Source organism: Chlamydotis macqueenii, chromosome 14 (genome assembly GCF_036417535.1).
Source record: "Chlamydotis macqueenii isolate bChlMac1 chromosome 14, bChlMac1.mat, whole genome shotgun sequence".
In the NCBI taxonomy this organism is placed as follows: Eukaryota; Metazoa; Chordata; class Aves; order Otidiformes; family Otididae; genus Chlamydotis; species Chlamydotis macqueenii.
The window spans coordinates 16,180,273-16,202,742 of NC_141569.1; the positions used below are offsets into that span (position 1 = coordinate 16,180,273).

Genomic DNA, 22,470 nt, shown 5'->3' on the forward strand with positions numbered 1-22,470 from the left:
ACCAGTCGCCGGCCGAGCTCTTGAGAAGTACCGGCCGCCATTTTGTGCGTGCCTGTGTTTTCCCCCACCCCCTCACCCCCCTTTACTGCGGGAGCGGCGGCAGCCGGGACGCCCCGTCTCTTCTGCTGGTCAGGTGAGGCGAAGCGAAGGCGTTGGGCCAGGCTAGGCCGAGGGAGCTATCGCCGGCGGCTGCCGCAGCCGTGAGGTCGCGCTGTTCGCAACAAGCGAGGGGGGAAAAAGCGGCAAAACGGAGAAGGGGGGGAAAAAACCTTCAGAGCTGCCCCCCAACAGGAGGAGGAGTCTCGGCGCCAAGCCCAGGCGCAGCCCCGGCACCGGCGGCAGCATGGAGAACTCGCAGCTATGCAAGTTGTTCATCGGCGGCCTGAACGTGCAGACCACGGAGGCCGGACTGCGGGAGCACTTCGCGGCCTACGGTACTCTCACCGACTGCGTGGTGGTGCTCAACCCGCAGACCAAGCGCTCCCGCTGCTTCGGATTCGTCACCTATTCGGCGGTGGAGGAGGCTGACGCCGCCATGGCCGCCTCCCCCCACGCCGTGGACGGGAACGCGGTGGAGCTGAAGCGGGCTGTGTCCCGGGAGGACTCGGCCAAACCGGGGGCCCACGCTAAGGTGAAGAAGCTCTTTGTGGGCGGCCTCAAAGGGGACGTAGGCGAAGGGGACCTGGTGCAGCATTTCAGCCAGTTCGGCCCCGTAGAGAAGGCCGAGATCATCGCCGACAAACAGAGCGGGAAGAAGCGCGGCTTCGGCTTCGTCTATTTCCAGAACCACGACGCCGCCGACAAGGCGGCCGTGGTCAAGTTCCACCCGATCCAGGGCCACCGCGTGGAGGTGAAGAAGGCCGTGCCCAAGGAGGACATCCAGTCGGGCGGGGGCGGCGGCGGCTCTTCCAGGCCATCCCGGGGAGGCAGAGGAGGAGGAAGGGGTCGGGGCGGCGGCGGATCCGGCAACCGGGATCACAACGGCCTTTCCAAAGGAGGCGGCGGTTACAATAGCTACGGCGGCTACGGTGGAGGAGGCGGCGGCGGTTACGGCTCGTATGGCAGCGGCTCCTACGGAGGCGGCGGCGGAGGGGGAGGCGGCGACTACGGCAACGGGTACGGCGGGTTCGGCAGCTACAGCCAGCACCAGTCCTCCTACGGCCCCATGAAGAGCGGCGGAGGAGGTGGAGGAGGGGGCGGCAACTGGGGGGGCCGCAGTAACAGTGGACCGTACAGAGGAGGCTATGGTGGGGGAGGCTACGGGGGCGGCTCTTTCTGAGCTGGAGCGCCCATACCCATTGGGGGTGGCGTGGAGAGCCCTCCCTTTGATACGGGGCAACTTCTAAATGGTTTCTCCCCTCATTCGCCGAAGGGCAGCTCCTTTTAAATGCCTCCCTGCTGTGGGAGCAGTTCCTAAATGCCGCCTGGGGGTCGCCTCTGCTGCCTGTGCCACTTCTTTCTCTCTGAAGATGGACTGGGCCCCACATACACATACTTTGTGTTACAGTCATTGATGGACTCTATTTTTTTATTATTACTTGGACCTTGGTCGTTTTTATACTAGCAACGAAAAATGTCTTGTTTTAATTTGGTTTTTTGGGGGTACGGGGTGGGAAGTGTCTTGCTGATCTGGAGTAAAAACTGGGGAGGGGTACGGGGGAATTTCCTTTGTTGTAAGGACTCGATACCTGGCTACTACGTTTTTTTCTACAAAATCTACTCGGATCCCATGACTGAAATTAACATTTCTGTAAAGGAGGAAAAAATCGTTTTTACGTTTTTTATTTTTTAAATAAATCATTGTGTTCATTGACCTTTACATGTCTAATTTTTTTTCCTAGGATCCATTCCGTACGGTTTTAAGGCTTTTCTAGGTTTGAAGCAAGTGTTCCCCTGTTTTAAAATCTCTGTGTACTTGGAGTAAATATTTTATTGCCGGTAAAGGTCCTAACTGACTTTTTTGCTACCCCTCTAGTGGATTTATTGGTTTTCAAATGCTCGACAGAGAAATTTTTGAAGTACTAATCCGTGGATGTGGTCTGTTTTTTAAATATTCGTTCTCACTTAGGTAGTTTGTGTGCATCCACCATCTTGTACTAGGCAGTTTGACGTGCTGACATGGTTGGTCAATTTTTTTCTATAGGACTTTTCCATCAACGTATGTACTGTGTAGTTTTGAAGAAATAGTTTGTGTTAAGCATGTGCTTCCTTCATATAAAATGTTTAGAGTTTCTGATTGCTTAGTTTCAAGTCCTTTTATCGGTTTGTCTGTGTATGATTCCTTCCAGGAAAGGGTCGACATTTACCCCTTCTATTAAACGCATCCTTGTTTTTATAGTACCGGGTTAACAGACTTTTCACTCTGAACTATTGTCCTTCGTTAAAGTTCCCTGAGAATCTCTCGCAGCACCATCTACCGACAGGACGGCAGCCCCCGTGCTGCAGGCTTCCTTACGGCAGAAGTAAAATGGGTTTGCTAACAATTGTACTAGACTTCTGAAAGTTATTTTATGCCACTAGATGACTGGTGTAGAGTGCAATGACATCTGCATGTGAATAATAATAGGCTCCATGAGTACTGACTGGAAAAAAGGAATGGATTTGCAATACTTGCCTCAGCACGTATTCTTTTTTTTCTTTTTAATAATTGCAATTGCCCATATTTCAAAAAGTGATAATCTAAACTACGTGGGCAAAGTGCTGTGATAAATGAGCCAGCTAAGTGTACCAGTAACATAGGTGCCAGATGTAAAGCAAAAATACCTGTGTAGTCTGCTTGAAAAACAAATGTATATTTGTAGCCCTTTCACGCAATAGAATTAAAGTTTGTTGTTTATTAAAAAGCATAATGTTTTAGGGGAAAACTGCCTTCCTGCATAGAAATATAGAATAGCAACGTTTATGGGTTTATGGATATCAAATAAAGATTTGAATTCCTTATATGCTTGAGTGAGAGTATGTATGATACGGGGCATGGATTTAAAATGTACAAGTTACTTTGACTTCAGGTTTCTAAGCACTTAGTCTCTAATGCTGATGCTTTATGGGACTGCCTCTTAAAAGCTGACTTTTGCTTTGCTTCAGATATGCAAGATACTAGGTATATAATTACCACTGATTCCAGTGGAAAGTAAATGTCTAGGGCTTTGTGCTTCTGGGCTGAATGATTTTGCATGAAATTTCAAGGTATTGCCAGTCTTTGGTGTCAGTTTAGCCTGATGCTGGTTTTAGTTGAAATGACTCTTTTTGTTGCTATTAGGAGTAAAACTGGCATCAGCTTACTTACCTATATACGCTTAAATAAACAGGACAACCTTTTGGTATCAGGATTTAAACTTAAGAGCTGAGTTTCCTCTAGATTGTGATGATTTATGGCTTTTACAGTGAAACTGGTTCTCTTTGGCTTAGCTTTTATAAATAGATTCCAAGGAACTTGGTATTTGCAATTCTGTTGTAATTTTTTTTTGCCTCAAAAGCTTGTTAGCCTCTGTTGTGAACCATTGTCACTGTTCTGTTGTTTAAAGTGCAGGTAACTTCAGGGAAATATTTGTAAAACACTGCAAGTACTAGCTCTCCTTGGCGAGCAGCCTCAGGTGGTTGGCTTTTATTTCAGTTCTCTGGGCTTGAAGTTTTTTTACTTTACCTTTGCACTTTAAAACTGTGTTGGACAGTCATCCTCAAACTAAACTTGACGCACAGCTTTCCTTTTTGTCGCTGAAATAACTACTGAGCTCTAGGTCTTGTGTTAGTTTGGGCATATGAGTTAGTCTCTCGCAATGGTGAGTTGCCTTAACCTTATCAAGGGGCAGCCTGGTTTTGAAAGAAGTCGTTAAATTCACTTCTGAGATGTGGCTTGTCACTTGACTTGGGAAGGTAAAGATTTGTGTACCAACTGTAGCTTTATGGTATTTTCACATGTTATGTGCCATGAAGGAATATGTTGATACTAGAAACAAGTAGATCTTAAAAAGTGTGAAATCTGTGTGTGAAATCTGCCAGTTTTGCCAAGCTATAGCTTGATTTTTGACAACTCTTGTACTGAAACATGCTGTTTGATTATCTGTACATAATAGTCCTCTTGTAGGATTAATGTCTTCTAGAATAAAAAGTAGATCCCAGGAACTGCATCTATAGTAGAGAGTATGCTACCTAATTTCTCTTTCAAAAAGTTGTCATCTCTTTAACGGTGTTCTGTGGTGAGTGTCTTGAGTCGCTCGGACTTGCCATATTTATTTAATAAGGGGTGATAATGCTAGGACTTGCCATAGAATATAGAGAGAGATGCAAATCTGTATTGGATAGCATTAAAGGCGTAAAGATTCTTTGAATGTAAACCTGTTCCTAGTAAACAGTCTAGATTTGTTGCGAAAGCTTTGCTTATGTATTTAATGATACTTAGTAATTTTTTGACCCCTGGGTGAATTTGTCCGCATAGAGGTGTCCAAGAAGAACTAAGATGAAATGAAATATATAGCTGGCATGTAAATAAAGAGGTTTGACTGTGCAGTCCCTCTAGGATGGGGCGTGGAGATAGCAATAAAGTAACTTCAGTTTGCTGTTCCTTAGTTTGTAGCTTGGTTCTGAAGTATACGTGTCTGAAGTCATCTCGGTAATTTGATGCCCTTCTGTTCAGGAATGAATGCTGGATTGTGTTGATTTCACCTGTGAGAAACAGGAACTGAGAGCAATTAGTTTACTTTCAGCATTTAATAATAAAAGTGCAGTAGTTTTCTTAAAACACAGGTGTTCTTTCTATTTTTGTAATCTGCATGAACAAAATATTCCCCAAAACAAAGCTTTTCATATACTAAAATATCACGGTATTGCTCTGTGTGTTGTGATACGTGCGCAGTTTTTTAATGGGGATGGATATTCATGTTCTCGATCCTGGTTCTTGTGTGCCTTGTGAGTTTTGTTCGGCTAGTAAAATTAGCCTAACATACACTTTTATAATACTGATGACTACTGCATTAAAAAGAAACGTGCTAAACACCTGTATATGTAATGATACTTGCACGAGTTAGTGGAGGTACCTCTCCCTTGTTTAATGTCACATTAGGTGATGAAAAGGTAGTTTAGAACAGCTGGAGCAGCTTTGACCACAATAAATCTGTGTGTCATGGGCTGTATTATAGCTGTGACAGACTTGGAAAATAAAAGCTGCGCCGTGCCCTGCAGGCACAATCTTTACCCTCCGAAACTGAGCAAGCTTTCGGGTTTGCGTTATGTCTTGAAGTACTTGCAAGCAGTGCAGCTGCAGCACGAGCTCTGGGATTCCCAGCTCTGCTTACAGGAGTGCTGACTGGCTGGGAGGCCAGCGGTGTGCGCAGCGGGGCGCTGCCGGGACTTGTGCTTGAGCTCTATGGGATACTTGGTGCATACATGCTTAACAAGCAGTGAAGCCGAAATATTTAAGATGCTTAAAAATGTAATTTAAGGTTCTCAAATGCTTTATGGTGTTCTTCCCCCCCCACCAAGCAAATTTTGCTTTCGTTTAGCGCTGCAAGACCTAAGTGGATAGGTCGGAATACTGGTTGATCATCCTGCTCTGTCAGCTGATGCTATTGTCGCGATATAATGGCATTCCTATTGCTCTGGAAAGGGTCTGAGCCTGAGTGGTGCTGAGGACCCCATCTCATTCAAGTCTGAAAATAGAGCAGCTTCTTTTTTCTGTGTACCCCAGAGTATTCTTTCTAAAATGCAGAAGTTTGGTTTAAGTTGTTAATTAATCTCTAAAAAACTAAAACTTAAGGACACCCTTATGATACACGTGCAGTAGACAGAACTGTGGTACATTTTGTGAGAACGGGATTTTGCTCCTACAGTCCGTGAGATGATTGGTCTTCTAATAGACAGTAGTTTATCCAAGCCTTTTGAAAAGGATTGCTTGTCCTGTAGTAGCTGTTATGGATTAGTGTTTATCATGTAACCAACAGTTTGTACCGCATTTATGTGGTATACGCTGTTAACAGACCTTGGCTTTCTATGCTTTTTTAATAGGAAGAAGGCATTTCCAGTATGTTTTTTCAAACTATGTGTCTGTATGTACTACCTTGGATTAGTATTAGGTGATTGAAAGTGTAACCCCAAAAATTTCAGTCTTTCACCTTATCCAGAGGTGTAGTTAACAAAACAATGGGTTATTTAGTATTTTTTGCATAACTGATCCTGTGATCTGGTGTATGCATCCCTTGAAGATGAGTTTTCTGCTTTTTTTTATTTTCTTAAATGAATAAAACAATTACATCCCTGCTTCACTTTAAAATGTATTTTGAAAGCAAGCACATTGTAAGGAGCTTTGAGCCAGCCTGAGCAAGCACTGTTTGCTTTTGTTGATGGGCTTTTTTTATGTCTCCTATGGAAGTATTACTACTCTATTATTTCTGGTGTGTGCCTGTATACACACACACACACATTACCTCTACTTCCACTTACCTTTAATGAGTGCTTCTTTGTACTGTAATGTAAACACTACTATTGATGGGTGTCAGATGTGCATTTCTTATAAGAAGATGAAAGGCTTTCTGCTATATATCTTTATCTATGAATTTTCTGTAATTTACCTGTATACTAGAAATTGTAAAGGGGCTGATGGAGTTGGGTGCTTTTCTCCTTGATATTCCTCTGGCAAATCCTGGTCTTTTTGCCTTTCCTGCTCCCAGAACTCTCCTTGATTTCTCTGTGTGTGTGTGTATATATATAGGGGAGGAAATGTATCAGTTCAAAAGTGACTATATCTCTTGTTCATATGGTTCTAAGATTGTTTAATCGTATCTATATTCCGTTCAAAAATATCTAACCCGTCTCGGAAAATGGGTAGTAGGAACACTGAAAGAGCAAGAGCTGTAAAGAAGCTGTAGTTTGCAGAACAGAGACATTCTTCAGGTGCTTGTATTTCCTGTAGTTCTCCTGTCTACTGAATAGACTGAACAGTTAAAAAAATGGTCTAGACTCTAGCAAAAAAAAAAAAAAAAGAAATGGCATAAAAAATAAAATTCAAGTACTGTGCTCTGTCCTTGGTTCAGCCTTTGCCAGTAGGAGTCCTAAACTAAAACTTGCATCAGCGTTTTCTTAAGTGTTTTCTCAGTGCAGTTGATCTTGGTGTAACTGCTTTTTGCTAAAAGTCTGTTAGGCAGAGCTTTAGTATTGTCCGTTGCTATTATAGGAAGCATCAAGCTTAGAGCACTGGCTATTCTCAGATTGTCAGCCATCCAAGTAACCAAAGCTCCTTAACTTTGAAAACTAGATGTCAAGCCCAGTCAGACTAATAATGCCATCTGTCTGAGGCATCTGGATATTAACTCCCTTATTCTGGTGCATACAGTTTCATTCCTGAATGCTTTCACAAATGGAAAATATACAGATTTGGAAAGAACAGCTCTTCCCCCCAAAAAAAAACCCAGAAACCAAAAATGAACTACAGTGTGTAGAGCTATGTATAATTTTGATACATATTACATTCATTAAATTACTATAAATATCTCCTCTCATGTGTAATGCAGTAAGGAATGGATGCCAAGTTAGAAAGGGATTACATTTCTGGCTGGAAATGTGTCAAGATGCGCATTTGCTCACTACGATCAAAGTACAAATCACTGATGAGCATTGCAGAAAAATTCCTTCGAAGCGGAGTGAGCTGACGAATCTGAAAATACTTCAGTTGTTGGAATGCTGCTTTATAGCATGCACTTGCCACCTAGTTTGTCTCACAGAAGCACTGTCCTCACTGGGAATACTGTTTTGAATTGAAAGTCATGCAAAGCTACACATCTGATAATATGCTGTTAGTCTGTAATCTAGTCAATATAAAAGATGAATATAATCTCAGTCTCTTCTGTCATTTCTGTAACTTTTGTTGCTTTCTATGGTTTTACAGTGGACTTTTTCTAATCTCTAAGAAACTTTGCTTTCCACAGAATCGTGGAGGAAGGAAGCATGAGTTGAGTCACTGCAGGCACTGATTGGGAAGAAGAAAGTCCAGGAGTCCGGTCTCTATTTCCAGCGTAGACTTGGCTTAAAGCAATGCTGGATAAAATGCACAAGTAGTATTTGGGACTGGAGGTTCATGCTGGTTTCACTTGTTCTTTTTTTCTGTAGATAATAATCTTGTTTTTACTGCATACTAACACATACTAACACTAACCGCACACCCTGATGAACAAATTAGACCAACGTGGGCAGGGCATGGCGCTGGGGGGAGACTCTGCTTACCTTGCTGTTGTATAAAGCACGGTTCTACCAGCTGTGTTTTGAAGTGGTTTACTCCTACTTCATCCTCTAGGTCCCCTCCATCCTCAAAAGGGATGTCCTCTGGTTTTGGGCTCACTGCTTGCTCCCTGGCTGGGTTGCAGAGTTGTGAAAGATTTCTGGTGCTAACTTCCCAATTCTTTCTGTGTACTTACCTAGTACCTTTTCAGGTTTTAGCGACTTAAGTTTGCTGAGTAACAAATTCAACCCAAGTCCTTCACTGCATGGCTTATTTATTTGGGCTTATTTAGTTGTTTTCTTTCCATCACTGCTGGAATAATGATGCTCATTTTACTGGAGAGAGCTCTCTTGAGTCCTGTTGATTTGCAAGTTCAGGGCTTCTCCTCCTGAGATCGCTACTGGGCAGCAGGTTGGTTGTAGTTGTAATTGCTAATGCCTCTTGCCTAGGCTGTTTACCAAAGTGCCTTCTGCAAGAGAAGTAATGCTAGCTTTCTACTGTTGTTTTCACAGAGATGTATCCTCCTGAAAAAGAGAGATCTCTGGGAGCACAAGAGGGGGTTTCAGGCTTTTGCAGTAAGTAACCTGGTGCGAATTGCTGTGCCTCTTTCCCTTTGGGCCCACCTGTCCATTATTTTTTGCAATTTTAAATGGAGGCAAATTATTTTTTTCCTGTAATGACATAATTTATTAGAGTCTTCTCTTACTCACTTGGCACCAGCTAGTACCTGGGCTTCCATTCTGTGGTATCAATGTTTTAATTTTTTTTTTTTTTTTTTTTTTTAAATCTTTGAGGCATGAGCTTGGTGATGAATCAGCACCCCTTGTGTTTTGGAAATGTTGCCTTGGGTTTGTGTGTAGCTGGTGGCAATGGGGAGCTCTTGTTTTGTGTACACTGGGGCGTCAGCTGAGAGGGAGCTGAGAAACAGCGCCTTGGGAAAGAAAAGCTGGGCTTGTTTTATTCCTAGTGCTGCTCTAGGCCAAAAACTTTTGCAACAAGCTGGTGCCACATGCTCTCTAATGCCTTCTCAAAGTGTGTGATCTTTCTCCCTCACAGGGTGCACTTCGGCGTGGAGAGAGAGGATGGGAAAGCTGAGCCCTGAAAAGCACACCGCAAAAGTCCAGTAAGTGAACAGAAACCCGAGCTGAGCCCCTGACATGCAGTTCCCACTCTGAATATGCTATGGAGATTGAGCAGAAAGAAATGTTTGCCCAGAAAATGCCAAACAGCATAGTGAAGGACAATCTGTTGTCTGCCAGGATGATGTGCTAAGCGCTTAAGACAGCTTTTTCTGTTCAGGTAAAATCACGTGCCTGCAGAAACAGTCTTGCCTAAATCTTCATGTGTGGCAGCTGTGTGATTTACCCATTGGTGTTAATGCTGCAGCATGTTGTGTTACAGGACTAGGGTGGTGGAGTGGGTTTCTTTTTGCTTTTGCAAAGAAAAAAAATGAAATGTTTTAAAAAATTTCAAGAAGAGGGCGAGGCAGTGAGCGTACAAGGAGTAACAGTAAAGAAACTTGGGTTGGGGTGGGGAGATCCTGAATAAGAATAGGTTTGTTTATGCTGGGGTCTGAGTTACCATATACAAATATTAATTAAGGCATACAAGGTCTTTATGAAGCATATGGGTAGTTTCCCCTTATTACAGAAGGTGGTAGTGGAAGCATTAAGGGATCTATTATAAAGATGAAGAGTCATGTTAAAAGGATATGTTAACACTTAAGCAAAATTTTTTTTTTAAAAAATCCCACGTTTTGGACCATAGCCTAAACTTTTGCTCAAGTTCATGTGTTCAGCCTGTAGCAGAAATGGGAGTCAAAACTAAAGACTCATGAGGCAGAGGGCCTTGGTAGTATTTAGGCATCTGACTACTGGCTTTTGCCTTTCTTGCAGTGCCCACAGCAGTTGTTTTTACAGCTTTCTTCCTGAATGCTAATTTTCCCTTTTGAGCGCTCAATTCTAAACCATGAAATCTACTGAAAATCTTCCAGCAAGTTTCTGATAAATATGTAACACGACTACAGGGCAGGAAGTCTGTGCTTCTGACATAGCTGACTGCGGGTGACATCGATTGCCAGTGCTACAGGAAAGAGTAAGAGGAGGAGCAGGAAGAACGTTTTCAGCTGATCGGTTACTGCTGTGTAGGGTGAGCAACAGGTTGGCTTATGCCCCAGAAATCACAACCTGGGGGTGAAGATGGCCAGGTTGTTCTAAAGGTGGTGATGTTGTGATGGCACTGTTGGAGTAAACCCACTATTTTTATAGCAATGGTGATTTATGTGAGGTGATTATGTTAATGGTGATCCTTTAAGGAAAACATGTTTCATAAACCACAATTTTGCTGGCCTGCGGCAGACGGGAGTGTGAAAGTGGGACATTTACCAGCAGAGGGCAACAGTCCCGGAGGCTGGACATGCTGGAGGCTTCTGCAGCATCTCTGCCTGGCGAGCGGGATCCTGGTGTGGGGAGAGTGCTGGGGCTGGATGGTCTGCAAATCGCATGCTTCAGCAAGAAGTGCTTTGGTGGGAGTCTCTTACCTCTTACGCTTCAGCTGCCAAAAGATCACCAATTCCAGCTGTGGGAAGGTGCCTACCTAGAAGGTCTCCTAGAGCTTCCTTTTGAGCCTTGTGCTAACTTGGATTCCTGTGAGTTGCTGTAATAGCTGAATTTTAGCTGCTGTTTTGGTTTTTTTACGTGAAAGCAATATGGCGTGCTCTAAATTCTAGTAGTGCTTGGGCAGAATGAAAAATAACTTAGGCTGAGAAGATGCAGCCTTGGAAGCTTCTCTGAATGCAGTGCTTTATGTACACCTTTCACAGCTCTCCAATGCAGAAGCTATAGTTTTTAAGCTGATTAGTAATTTGGTGGAGGGGATTATGCAACTGAAAAAGAGAGCTGCTAAAGATAGCAAATTATTTGTGATATGGATCTCTGGAACCTGTATATTGGTATGTACCTGGAAACAGGTTAGCGTTGGGACGTCTGGTCTTTCATTGCAGGTCCAAAGATTGTCAGAGGTATCTGGAAAGGTTTTGGTGGGCCAAGGGATGTGGCACTGGCTGGAATGGGTGTTCTGTGGGCTTTTCTACTCTGATCTTCGGTTATATGGTTGACAGTGATTGAAGGTAGGTTAGTTGTAAGAGGAATTTAGAACTACTCAGGACTAGGAATTTTTGAAGGAGGCTGGAAAAATTCCACCCATCAGGTGTTACTTATTTTTTTTAACTGGCTGTTTTTTCAAGATATCAATCTTTGCACTTAAAAACAAGCAAGAAATTTTCATCTAGGTGTTGTTACCCAGTCACGGTTATTTTGCAAGGCTGCCATAAAGATAATCTCTGATTACTGGAACATGCTCTCCTCCCTTTCCAGCAAGGACTATTCACCGATTTGCTCCTGTCTGTCACAGGGATTTACCTTTCCCTGGTTGCTGTTGATGTTTGTAGAATCTGGTGGGACAAAGCATGTATGAAGGCATTGCTGGTTTGCTTCAACCTAGGTGCCTGGTTCCCAGGTTGACTGAAGTGTTGTTATTTAGAAACTATGTGTTAATGAAAATATTCAGGTGAATGTCTTTCCAGCCATTTCAGGACCTGCTCTTGTAGCTGGGCTTTTTATGATTACTGAGGGACTCACTCAGTGGAAACAAGCTCTAGCTGTCATTTTCTAGGTAAATTCTGCTATTTTTAGTATAGTTTTTCTCTGTGTTTGAACTCCTGTGTCTTCTGGTTTTGTGTGCTGTACATCAAGAGTGTAAGACCGAATGGACACTGAGGAAGTACTTGAGGGTCTAGATGTCTTAAACGGATAGTTTAACAGGATTCTCAAAGGGAAAATGCAGGAGTTTTGCCCGAATCCTGTATGAGGACTTTGTGGCTTTATCTGTATTTCTTCTGTTTATGGGGAGGCTGACAAATGGTGTTTAAACAGCAAGACCCTGACTCTCCATCCCCATGAGACTTTATCAAAGCCCTTTAACTTCCAGGTGTGTGAAGTTTCTTATCTGAAGAATGGAGGTGCTGACGTGTTAAGATTCTCAACAAGCTTTTGAAATCCTTATGTGAAGTTGCAGTCGCATCTGTTCAATCATCATTGCTGATACATTTTAAAATATGTATGAAACCTAGGCTGAGGACGTGCTTTGAGGAGAAATGTAGAAGGCTGAGGTAGTTTTATTTACAAAAGAGATGGAATGGCATCTTGCAAAAGAAATCTGTCAATACTTTTACTTATCTCTTTCCCTTGCACAAGAACATTTTGTGAATGGAAGAGTAATGAAGAAAGCAAATGTTTCTTGTCTTTAGTAGCCTCTACTTCGGCCTCATTGTTGCAGAATAAGATTGAGAAAAATCTTTTAATACGTAAAAGTCGCTGCGTTTGTATCAATTGGAAAATGGCAAATGTTATTTAGTCCAGTGCTTCAGGCTGAATACCACCTGCAGTTTGGAAGGACTCGTTCTGCCTATGCAGCATGTTTTTGGCCTGATAGATTCCACAGAAGGGCAGCAAGATTTTTGTAAGCTGGGGCACCGGCACAGAAACAAGGGCGAAGATCGGCGGCCGAGGGGGAGGTGGATGCTGGGGGGACGAGAGCCGCTCCCCGCCTTGGGACGGCTCGGGGCGGTCCCTGCACCCCTTTGGTTCCTCGGGGAGCCCGGGGGCGGCGGCCGGGCCCGGGGCCGCCCTCCGCAGCTGCCGTTGCTCGGAGACGATCGCAAGCTCGCCGGGGGAGGAGGCAGCGAGGAGGAGGAGGCGGAGGAGGAGGCGGCGCGGGCTGCGGCGGCGGCAGTAGTCGGTGCGGCGGGGACGCAGCGCTCCGCTCCCGCAGGAAGCGGCTCCGGGGGCGGGGGCGGCCGCTGGCAGCCATGCCGGGCCCGGGGAGCTGAGCCTGCCCCGGCCCCGCCGCGCCGCGCCATGGAGGAGGAGAGGTGGGTGCCGCCGCCCGGCCCTTTGTGTCCGCTCCGGTTTGGGTGGGGGGGCAGCGTCCGTCCGGGGGCATGCGGGGTGGGGATGCCGGTCCCCCGGGGAGCTCGCCCTGGCATGCGGGACGCGGCTTGCGGGGATCCCCTGCTCCCCGTTCGTGCCCGCTTGCAAAAAATCCCTTCTGCCGCGTTCTTAGATGTTGCCGTGTCATGGTGACGGGCTGCTTCGCCCCGCGTACCCAAGCCTTGGGACCCCCGTGGGGTTTTCCGTGGGATGCTGTGAAGACAGGGATAACGGGGTGCGGGAGGCCGCTGCGCTGCGTGCTGGCTGAAATCGCTGGTGGAGCAGGGGAGGGTCGCTCCCTCGGCACGAAGTGCCAGCGAACCGCCGGGCTTGTGTCTGCCTTGCCCCCTACCCACTGATATCTGATGCTTTTTTTTTTTTTTTTTGAGTAAGGAACGAAAATCGGTAATGTCTGTGGAGTACGTGGGAGCCGTGCATGGCGCGGGTGTCGGGGCGGGCAGGAGGGGTCGCGGGTTTCCCTGGGCCGTGTACACTTTATTTCCTGCAAGGTGGCTATTTTGCTCTAAAACCTGTGTTCAGAAGTGCTCCCAGAGCCGACCTAATGGCCACTGAACACGTAAAAAGCGATTATTGCTGCGTGGGGACTTCGTAGATGCTGGAGAGACGGGCGGTGTTTCTGCTCTGCCTTCGTTCCTCCCTCTCTGGAGGCTCCTGTCACACGCCAGAAGCTCACTTGTACTGCTTCAAACTAAACATTAAGCTGTTTTTTGTTGATTTTGTGGTATTTTTTTTAACAACAGGATATGCTGAGTGCTTCCTTTTGTGCTGGTGACCTTGCAGGGAGTGGGGGAACGGAGAAGGGGCTCGACCCACTGGTGGTGCTGGCCGTCAGGGCTTGACAGAAGTTTTCTTTAAATATGATACATTGGAAAATTAAGCTGGGGTCAGCCCCTCAAATTCTGGAAATTTTCCCACTGTTGAGGGAAAACACTCGTAGGAATTGCTTCCCCAGCTCCGAAGGGCAGCTTTTGACCCTTGTGTGGCTCAAGGGTTGCAATTCTTTGTATTTAGTGTGCAAACCAAAACGTTCAGCCTGGCACATCTTTATTTAAATTACATTGTAGGGCTTCTGCTCCCCACAAGGGCCTGAATGGCCACCTCTGGATACTGATCCAGATATTAATTAATTTCAAATGCCTTGAAATCTTACATTGTCATGCTAGATGGTAGCCCATGGAATGGGTTTTTTTTCTTTCTTTTTTTTTTCTTTATATGTATAAATAAGCCTGGTGTTTTGAGGAAGTGGAGCGGAGATGTTTTTGTACCCTGGACTGGGATCATCCTTGGCACTATTACTGATTACTTTTTTTATGGTTACCAGCAACGGTCTCATTTTGACTCAAGACCTTTTGCTGGGGACACAGTGGTGAATAAGTCACCAGGAAAGCACCTGGACTGTTTTGCCTCATCCTTTTTTCCAGACCATCTGTTTTTAGGCTGTGAAAGACTGTCCCCATCAGCATGTTCTCTGCCTCTGGAAGTGAGGAATGATTACCCAAATTGCTCTTTGTATTTCTAGTTTTCGGGAAGAAGAAGGTGGTTCTGAACTGGTTGCGGGCAGTAACAATGCGGGGTTTGACTCTTGGCAAGGAAAGCTGGAAATATTCACCTGCTTTTTTCTAGTTCGAAAGGACACGTCGTGTGGGACTGTGCCGATCTGCTCTGCCTGCTCTGAGCAAGTCCTGGAAGGAGGTGTTGACAAATGACCTTGGTGGGCGAGCACCCTGGGCTGGTTGTGTTCCTATTTTTTGTACTTTTGCCCCGCATTTCAAGTCAGATCTGTGTTGTGCAGATTAGGCCTCAAATTTCACGCCCTGTGACTTTTATGACTGCAGAATTCCCCCTAGTTTTTAATGTTACTGCTTTTTCCATTTTTGTAGTTGGTGAGGAAGATGTTAGTGGTGCTCGCATCACCTCTGACTCCGGTCCCAAGCCTGCCCGGACTCAAATATCCTGATACCTTGCACATCCGAGTTGTTCAGCGGTATCATGTGCCCGTGCCTTGCATGCGGGCAGAAGCAGCCAGGGGCAAGGGGGATCCAACCTGAAACATCCACAGTTGGCAGTAAATTATTTCAGAATCCTGACTTTCTTTTGCTGTGTTGATAGGGACTTTCATTTTATCGAGAAATTACATAAGGCTGTATCACCGAGCGTGGTGCTTTGCTTCTGAATTTGCAAGATGTGTTTGAAAAAAAAACCCTGGAATGTTAATTTTTTGGGGTAAAGAATTAAAATGCTTGCCATTTTATCTTTGAGTGGGGGTAGTCTCTTCATAGTATTTGTTTGAGAAATACAATATTTGCCTTAGAAAGCAAATGACATTGTCGTGTTTGAGTTGTTTTGTGTTATTTCCATTACTGTCAGCAAAGACTTTTCTTCTCAGTAGTTCCTGAAGTCTGCTTTTCCCCTGAGGTCTCCTTTGATATGACTATCCTTTGGGGAATCTGTTGTATACCAATTGTGTGGTTTTTTTTCTAAACTAATGTCTCCATGATGGTGTAGGAACTGATAAAATTCAACAAAACAGGAAAATAATATTGCTATTAAAAAAAATTCCTTTCCATTATGCTTCCTCCTATGTATTTTAATGATAATGTTTCTCAGAAATCCTCTCAAAATTCATCTCAGTCACATTTTTTTACTCTTTATATATACCTAAAGACAAATTCAGAAGCTGAAATTTTTATAAATATGCCATTACACTGACATCTTTTTCTTACTGTGTCTGCCTGACTTGAGGAATAAAACTATTAGCCATAATGTATTTGCACCATGATTTTGGCTATTGATTCTAAACAGAGAATTACTTAAGGTAAAATGATTTTGCTAAGACTAAATTAATAATTTGGTCTCCAATTTATCTTAGTAGAGGCGTTTAAGTTTTGAACACTAGTAACTGCTATTGGGCACCTACCGAATTTTTAGATCAGAGCTATGTCAAACCTCTCAGAAACTGAAGATTAACATTCTACCGTGATGACTGTAATGTATTCCACAGAGAAGCTCCGTAGGATTGGAGAATTTACAGTTAGCATCCCACTTTTAAGTCAAGATAAGGATATGAAGTGCCTGCGGAGGTGCTGGATTGCCCACGCTGCGGGAGGGCAGGTTGTTGAGTGTGGTTGACTCTTTGGCCAGCCTTGTGGGGCTGAAGCTCCGTGGCGTTAGGGGACAACCAAGGAGAGCAGACCTTGGCCTGGGGTGTGCAGGGAGGAGATGAGAGCAGCTCCCAGAGACCCTCCCAGTGTTGCACAACAGAATGAGGCAGAATGAGGCTGGGCTGGACTGGTCTTGTCTGGAGTCCCATCGTATCTCCAGTGTGAGCCTGATGGAGAGGGACCTTCGTGGAGCCCAGATGTGGGCTAGGAGCTGAGCCTGGTGACTTCTCCCAGAAACATGAGCAGAAGCTCATCCTTCTCTGCTCCGAAGGAGACTTTATTTGAGATCTGCTCCTCCTTTAGGGTGAACTCCTGGCGCCAGTAAAACTGATGGTGGAATTGGTTTTGGCAGAGCAGAGATTTTTTGTTCCTGGGGTTTACCAGCTCTGCGCTTGGCAATAATCTTGCCAGGGGACAGTTTAGCTCTAAGGAGGGCTTTTATTCTTTCACGTAATCTACAAAGACATCTGTAATTACTGCTGGTAACTAAGGCAACCCAACTTTATAGTTGATACATGCAGGCGGCGGAGCTATGAGTTAGGGATTTTAAAATACCTTTCTGTTGGTGCACGGCCGTGCTGCGAGCCCACGGGCGGCTTGGGCCGAGCCTTGCTAGCGGGTCTTGGAGAGGAGGGGTTGTGATTAGCTTCGCTGGCTTAACTGAGGACTCTCAAGTCAGGGTTCACTTGCTCTACTTGGGGACAGTGTTGAAAGGCGGTGCAGGAGGTGGTGGTGGGGTTGGCGCTCTCTGGAACTAAAAGCCTCTTTGCTTATTTTAGGAGAATCCTGCTGTGTCCCTATTGAGGATGTTCATCTGGCCCAGGGAAATTAAATAATTTGTCCATTCATTCTGTGCTCGGCCTTGGATAGTCCAGGAATAGAACAAATTGCTTCTTTGCTTTGCTCTGTTAATATAACAACAGTGTAATAATATTAGTGTAACAATTCTTAGCGTTGTGGGGGAAAAAAAACCTCAGAAAAGGGCTATGCTGTGCACTGGTTTGGTCTTCTCAGGGGCAGCTTTTGCTTTGTGGCAGGTGACATTTGCTTGGAGGATTTAGGTTCTTGCATTTTTACGTTGGAAATGTGTCGGTGATCTCTGAGAGCGCCGTGCATGGGAGTGTGAAATCTTTCTCCCAGATAAAATAATCCTCTGTCCATTACCGGAACACAGTCCTGTGGAAGCTGAGTCAGTCTCAAAGATGAGTTAAAGGCTCTTGGCCATTAATTTTTTCAAATGTGTTTTTTTATGAGTCATTTGGAAAAACTTTAAATAGCATATCTTGGTTTATTTGAAATAAGTTATTAAACAGACAGTCTGCAGTATTTTCTTATGGTGAGCCTTTGGCAAAATGTGAAATCCACCCCTGCTAATAAAGCTGAGGGTGTCTTTTAGGATGCTTCTAAAAAAGTTACTTTTCATGCTTTTTAGGAAGAACAGATTGATCTTTTTCAGAAATTCTGAAGCAAGGCTTCTGCTTTTAAAATACACAGACAAATGTTGGTGGCGTTGAGGCTTTATGAAGGTTTGTTGATCTGACATTTACTTTGGTGTTCAGTGAAACTCGCCATGTCCTTTGATCTGTGTCTTTTGCCGGTGGAAAAGTTTGAAAATAATGAATCCTTGGTCTCTGGCACTGGAGTGCTAACAAATAAATCTCAGCAGCATGCTTTTTCTTATCAGAGCAGCCCCCTGATTTTTGTGTGCATCGCTTGATTTTGGATCCCGTGAGGTCTGTCTTTGACGATGACCGAAGCAGCGTCCCACGACGGTCCAGCTGTCCTGCCCTGGGAGCGATGGGTACAGCTGTCTCTGCCGCCACCTTTCAGTTTCACTTTATTTTTTTTTCCTTTTTCTTTCTTTTTTTGTTTGCTTTGTTTGCTTCCTGTATGTGTGTTGGCTTTGGAGACTGAAACCTCAGTGAAGTCACTTGCACTTCCAGCGCCTCATTTCTCACTCTTTGGCTCTGGTGTGCCACAAGGACAGGCTTAGCTGTTTAAGGAGCAAGGGTTTATACAGAGTTGTTTAAAGCTGTGGTCAGACTTCACTTGGCCTAAGATTTCAACCGGGACTTTTGATAGACACAGCACTGAGGCTTAGCTGAATTTGGCCGTGTCCCTGAAGCAAGGAGACTCCTTCACTGGGGCGTGCAGACCTGCGGAAGAGCCGAGTGCCGCCGCTGCTCCGTGCCCGTGAACACTGCTGGCGGTACGTGTGGCACCAAGCGAGTCCAGCTTTCTTTCGGGACAGAAAAGCTGTTTGTGTTGTTGCCTGGTACCAGTCCCTTGAATACTGAACATTGATCAAGAGGTACTCTTCTTTCTGATTTTTTTTGTTTTTTTTCTTTTAATCCAGCCATACTAAGCTGATCAGATGACGACTGTAACGCAGTCTGGGAAGTGTTTCCCTCGTTTGGGACATGTGCTGAGTGATGTTGTGCTCAGCCTTGCGGCTTCACTTGTGACTGAAAATATTTCACTTGCTCAGCAAAGTGAAAGAATTGGACTTGGCTGGTGTTTGGCATTAACCTTTGTCTGGCACAAAGCTGGAGGCCGCTCAGTATGCAGGCGTGTATTCGAGCTGCGTGCAGCTTGGCTGCTACTCAGCATCTTGTTTCTAGAAGAAGGACAAGGCAGCCCACCGAGGACAGCTGGGGGGGCAAAGAGCTTCATGTGGTGTCAAGGGACATGGTGCCAGTAACAGCCACCGGTCAGGAGCAGGCAATGGGGAGGGTGTAAAGTTCTGCAAGGGCTTCACACTGTCAAGGGGTTGTAAATTGTGAATAATTGTTTTTCATGGATGGAAACCTTTAGCTCCGAGTGACTTCACACAATTTCAGATCAGGGAGGTAGAGATATTGACCCCACGTCAATTCTGTATAAAGAGCCAGTGCTCCCAACAAAGCAATGAGGACGCGTAAGTGCCTTAGGCACCTGTTGGCCTGGTTAAACACAGCACGGAACCGGGTGCATCTGGTTTGACGTTACCTATAGAGCTGGTGGTTCTGGTAGGAAAGTGTGGTTTAATAATTCTTTCTTTACATTTCAGTGGCACTAAATAGACCTGTTTCTAAAATGGAAATGGGAGGTGGCCTCTGTGAAGCTAATGCTTTGGAAGCTGTGCAGGGAGTTTTAATAGTCCTTTTCTACTTGCCTCTGTGGAAGAAGATACAAGTCATCTATTGAATGCTTGCGTTTTTCAGATGGGACAATGAAGATTAAACATCTCTTTCTCTGTATGGATGTTAAAGTATCCATGGTACTCTTGTAGTTCCCAGTGCTGAAGTCTATTTCTATTCAGTGAAGCAATTATGTTCTGCTTGAATTTCGACTTACACTGCTTTCCTGGCCTGAAGCCTGTAAGGCTGGGCTTTGTCCTCGAGGATTTGGCACTTTTTCCTTTTCTTCCTTGCTGACTGAAATGTGGACTGGGTTGGCTTTCAGCATCCATGCAGAGGTAGCTGCATTTTGTGATGCTCTTCATAAGGTGAACATGAGCCAACTAACAAACATGCAAGTAACTCTTGCGTAATACCCTGTGCTGCAGTTTTATAATACTTGTTTTTTCAAGTTTCATTGAATCAAGGTTTCTATTCCTTCTTTGCCCTTGTTTTTAGCATTAAGCAGAGTTCCCGATCCTCTGAGGCAGCTGAAGATGAAAAGGACCAGCGCACAGTGACAGTCAACCCCTCTCACATGAGAAAGGCATTCAAGGTCATGAATGAATTACGGAGGTACGCTTTTGACTTAATGGGCACCCTCTCTGGTTTACCAGAAATGTGCTGATTGGAACAGAAAGGCTTTTGGGAGACTTAAAAAAAAAAATCTGTGCCATCTTTGTCACAGCTAACGGTTTTGTGTAGGGAATTAATAAGCAAGTAGGAAGAGACAGCTAAAATATAGCCCTTTTGTGATGGGTTGCTCTTCCCAATCTCAGACCTCTGTCTTGCCAGGAGAAGGAAGGCAGCTATGGCTCAAAAACTTTATCTGAGCTATAACCTTCATTTACAGATGATAACTCATTTAGTCTTTTCCATTACTTACAGCAAAGTAAGCTGTAAACTATGTTCTTAACCGAGCTAATGATCTGAAAACCAATAATAGAACATTACAGACATTGACACCTACACATAATTACAGACCAAAGATTATTAATGTACTGTTCTTATTCTCTTTAGCTAGCAGCATTGCTCGGTCTGGGCTTAGCACTCCAAAGTAGGGGGTGAAAAAAAGTAACAACTCAGGAAGAATGTCAGCTCTCTGCTTGCACATTTAAAAATCCTGATATTGGTTAAAAGAGAACGCCTTGGTCTCTACACAGCTGCGTGGGCACAGGGAGAATGGAGGCTGAAAAAAAAAAAACAGTGAATACAGTCCTCAAGAACAGCTGTCATCACATCAGCAATGTGGTGGCAGTGGTTAAACCAGAATTGTTTCTTGGTGGTTGTTACCTCATGAACCAGATAGAAGTTCAGCGAGCATTTCTCTGAGTAGTTCGTTTGAGTTTTTTGCCATTCAAATACAGACTTAGAAACCTAATTTTTAAAGTAATTCCTCTGGAAGGTACATGTCATACACGTGAATGCATGTGATCGCTTGCTATCCAGATGGTGTGATGACAGCAGGTAACACCCTTTAGTCGTCTGCACACTCAAAGTACTCAAAAGATGCTGTAATGATCAACTCTCCTGTGAATTAACCGGCTTCCCAATATACACCTTCTCTGGTGTGGAGAAGGATTAGAAGTGTCTCTTTCCATGGATGTCTGACAGTGTTTCTTAGTTGCATAAGAACAGAAAATGGACATATCCTTCCCTTGTAACAATTGCATGAAGCCATGTATGGTTTTTTTAATTGACATCCCTCTAGTCCTTTCTCTGTACTGAAAGCAAAGGATCTGAAAATAGAGTGTTGTGCAGCTATATTCAGAAATCTATTGTGCTATTATTCCTTTGTTAATTGAAGCACAGTGGGAATAGCTGGAGACTGACAATGTTTCTTAGTGCCTGTAGTTAGCTAAATCTTGTGGGCTACTTAAGTGTTAAAGTATAGAAGATGGAAAGCTGCCCTTAAGCACCTGTTTGATGTTTCCTCCTTCTGGACACTCCTTTTTGTCAGCTCCTGCTGCTGTTCTGGAATATACAGTTCCCATGTCTATTGTACGTGCCTTGAGCTCGCAATCTGGTAAGCTGTCAACAGTCAGCGTTAATAGCCACCTTGAATAATAGTGCCTGCATTCAAATGCATCTAGAAATCTCATTCAGGGGGTCTATAAAAGTCTTGCTTAGCCTTTCACCTATTTGCTATGTGTTGCTCACTTTAAGTTTTTAGCTTTCAAATGTAGACAAAATTAATTTCATGAATGGTACTTCAGATAACTATAGTCCAAAGAGGAATTGAGCAGAGCACCTTTTACATAAGCTGAAGGAAATGAGAAAGCCTCTGTTAGGAGGCTGTTAAAGAGCTTCTCTTATTGCCATCACCCCTTCCAAACTGGGGTGAATGTACAGCACTGACTACCAGTTCCTACTTACAGTAGAATCCTGTTTTCCAGCCATAACCCCCCATTTCACAACTAGTTTTGTTAATGTATTCCTATGTATGGAGGAGGAGAGGAGACATACCTGACCCATTAGAAGCTCTTTGTGTTTTTATTTGATAGGCAGTTTCCTAAAGACAAGGCGCAGTGTGGTGATAAGCATTTCTGAAGAGAAGGCACAACGAGATTTACAGACCCTGATGCTTTCTCAGGCTTGACATTTGAAAAGAACACCCTTATTTTGCATTTGTATGCTGAAACATCTTAAACCAACTTATTGGGAGGCTGAGCACTTCTAGCTGTCTGCATCTCAGAAGCCCTGTGCAAACATTAACTAATGAATCCTCCAAGGACATACATGGGGCTGGTAGAAAAGGTCGCTACTTAATGAAGTGACTTTTCCAAAGCTGTACAATGAGTCAATGGGGAGCTCAGAAGTTTTTTGGTTTCTGTTTGGAACTTCATGCTTTATCCCAGTGAGTCTTAATCCCAGACTAATTCCCATAGTAAACAAAGTCCTCAGGCCCACAGATAAACCCTAGTGATTGGCGTCTC

General features: G+C 44.4%; 2 protein-coding genes across 2 annotated transcripts in view; both read left to right on the forward strand.

Annotated features, from left to right (window-relative positions):
- Positions 1-2,940, forward strand: HNRNPA0 (heterogeneous nuclear ribonucleoprotein A0). The gene has a single exon (XM_086759079.1). It carries the CDS (start codon positions 344-346, stop codon positions 1,277-1,279), a length of 936 nt encoding a protein of 311 aa, XP_086615205.1. The 5' UTR covers positions 1-343; the 3' UTR covers positions 1,280-2,940.
- A 10,062-nt stretch (positions 2,941-13,002) lies between these two features.
- KLHL3 (kelch like family member 3) overlaps positions 13,003-22,470 on the forward strand; it is a 49,624-nt gene continuing 40,156 nt past the window's right edge. Inside the window, exons 1-2 of the mRNA XM_086758786.1 lie at positions 13,003-13,136; positions 19,994-20,110. Of these exons, the coding sequence (XP_086614912.1) occupies positions 13,123-13,136; positions 19,994-20,110 (131 nt within the window). The 5' untranslated portion in view covers positions 13,003-13,122. The remainder of the gene's footprint in view (positions 13,137-19,993; positions 20,111-22,470) is intronic.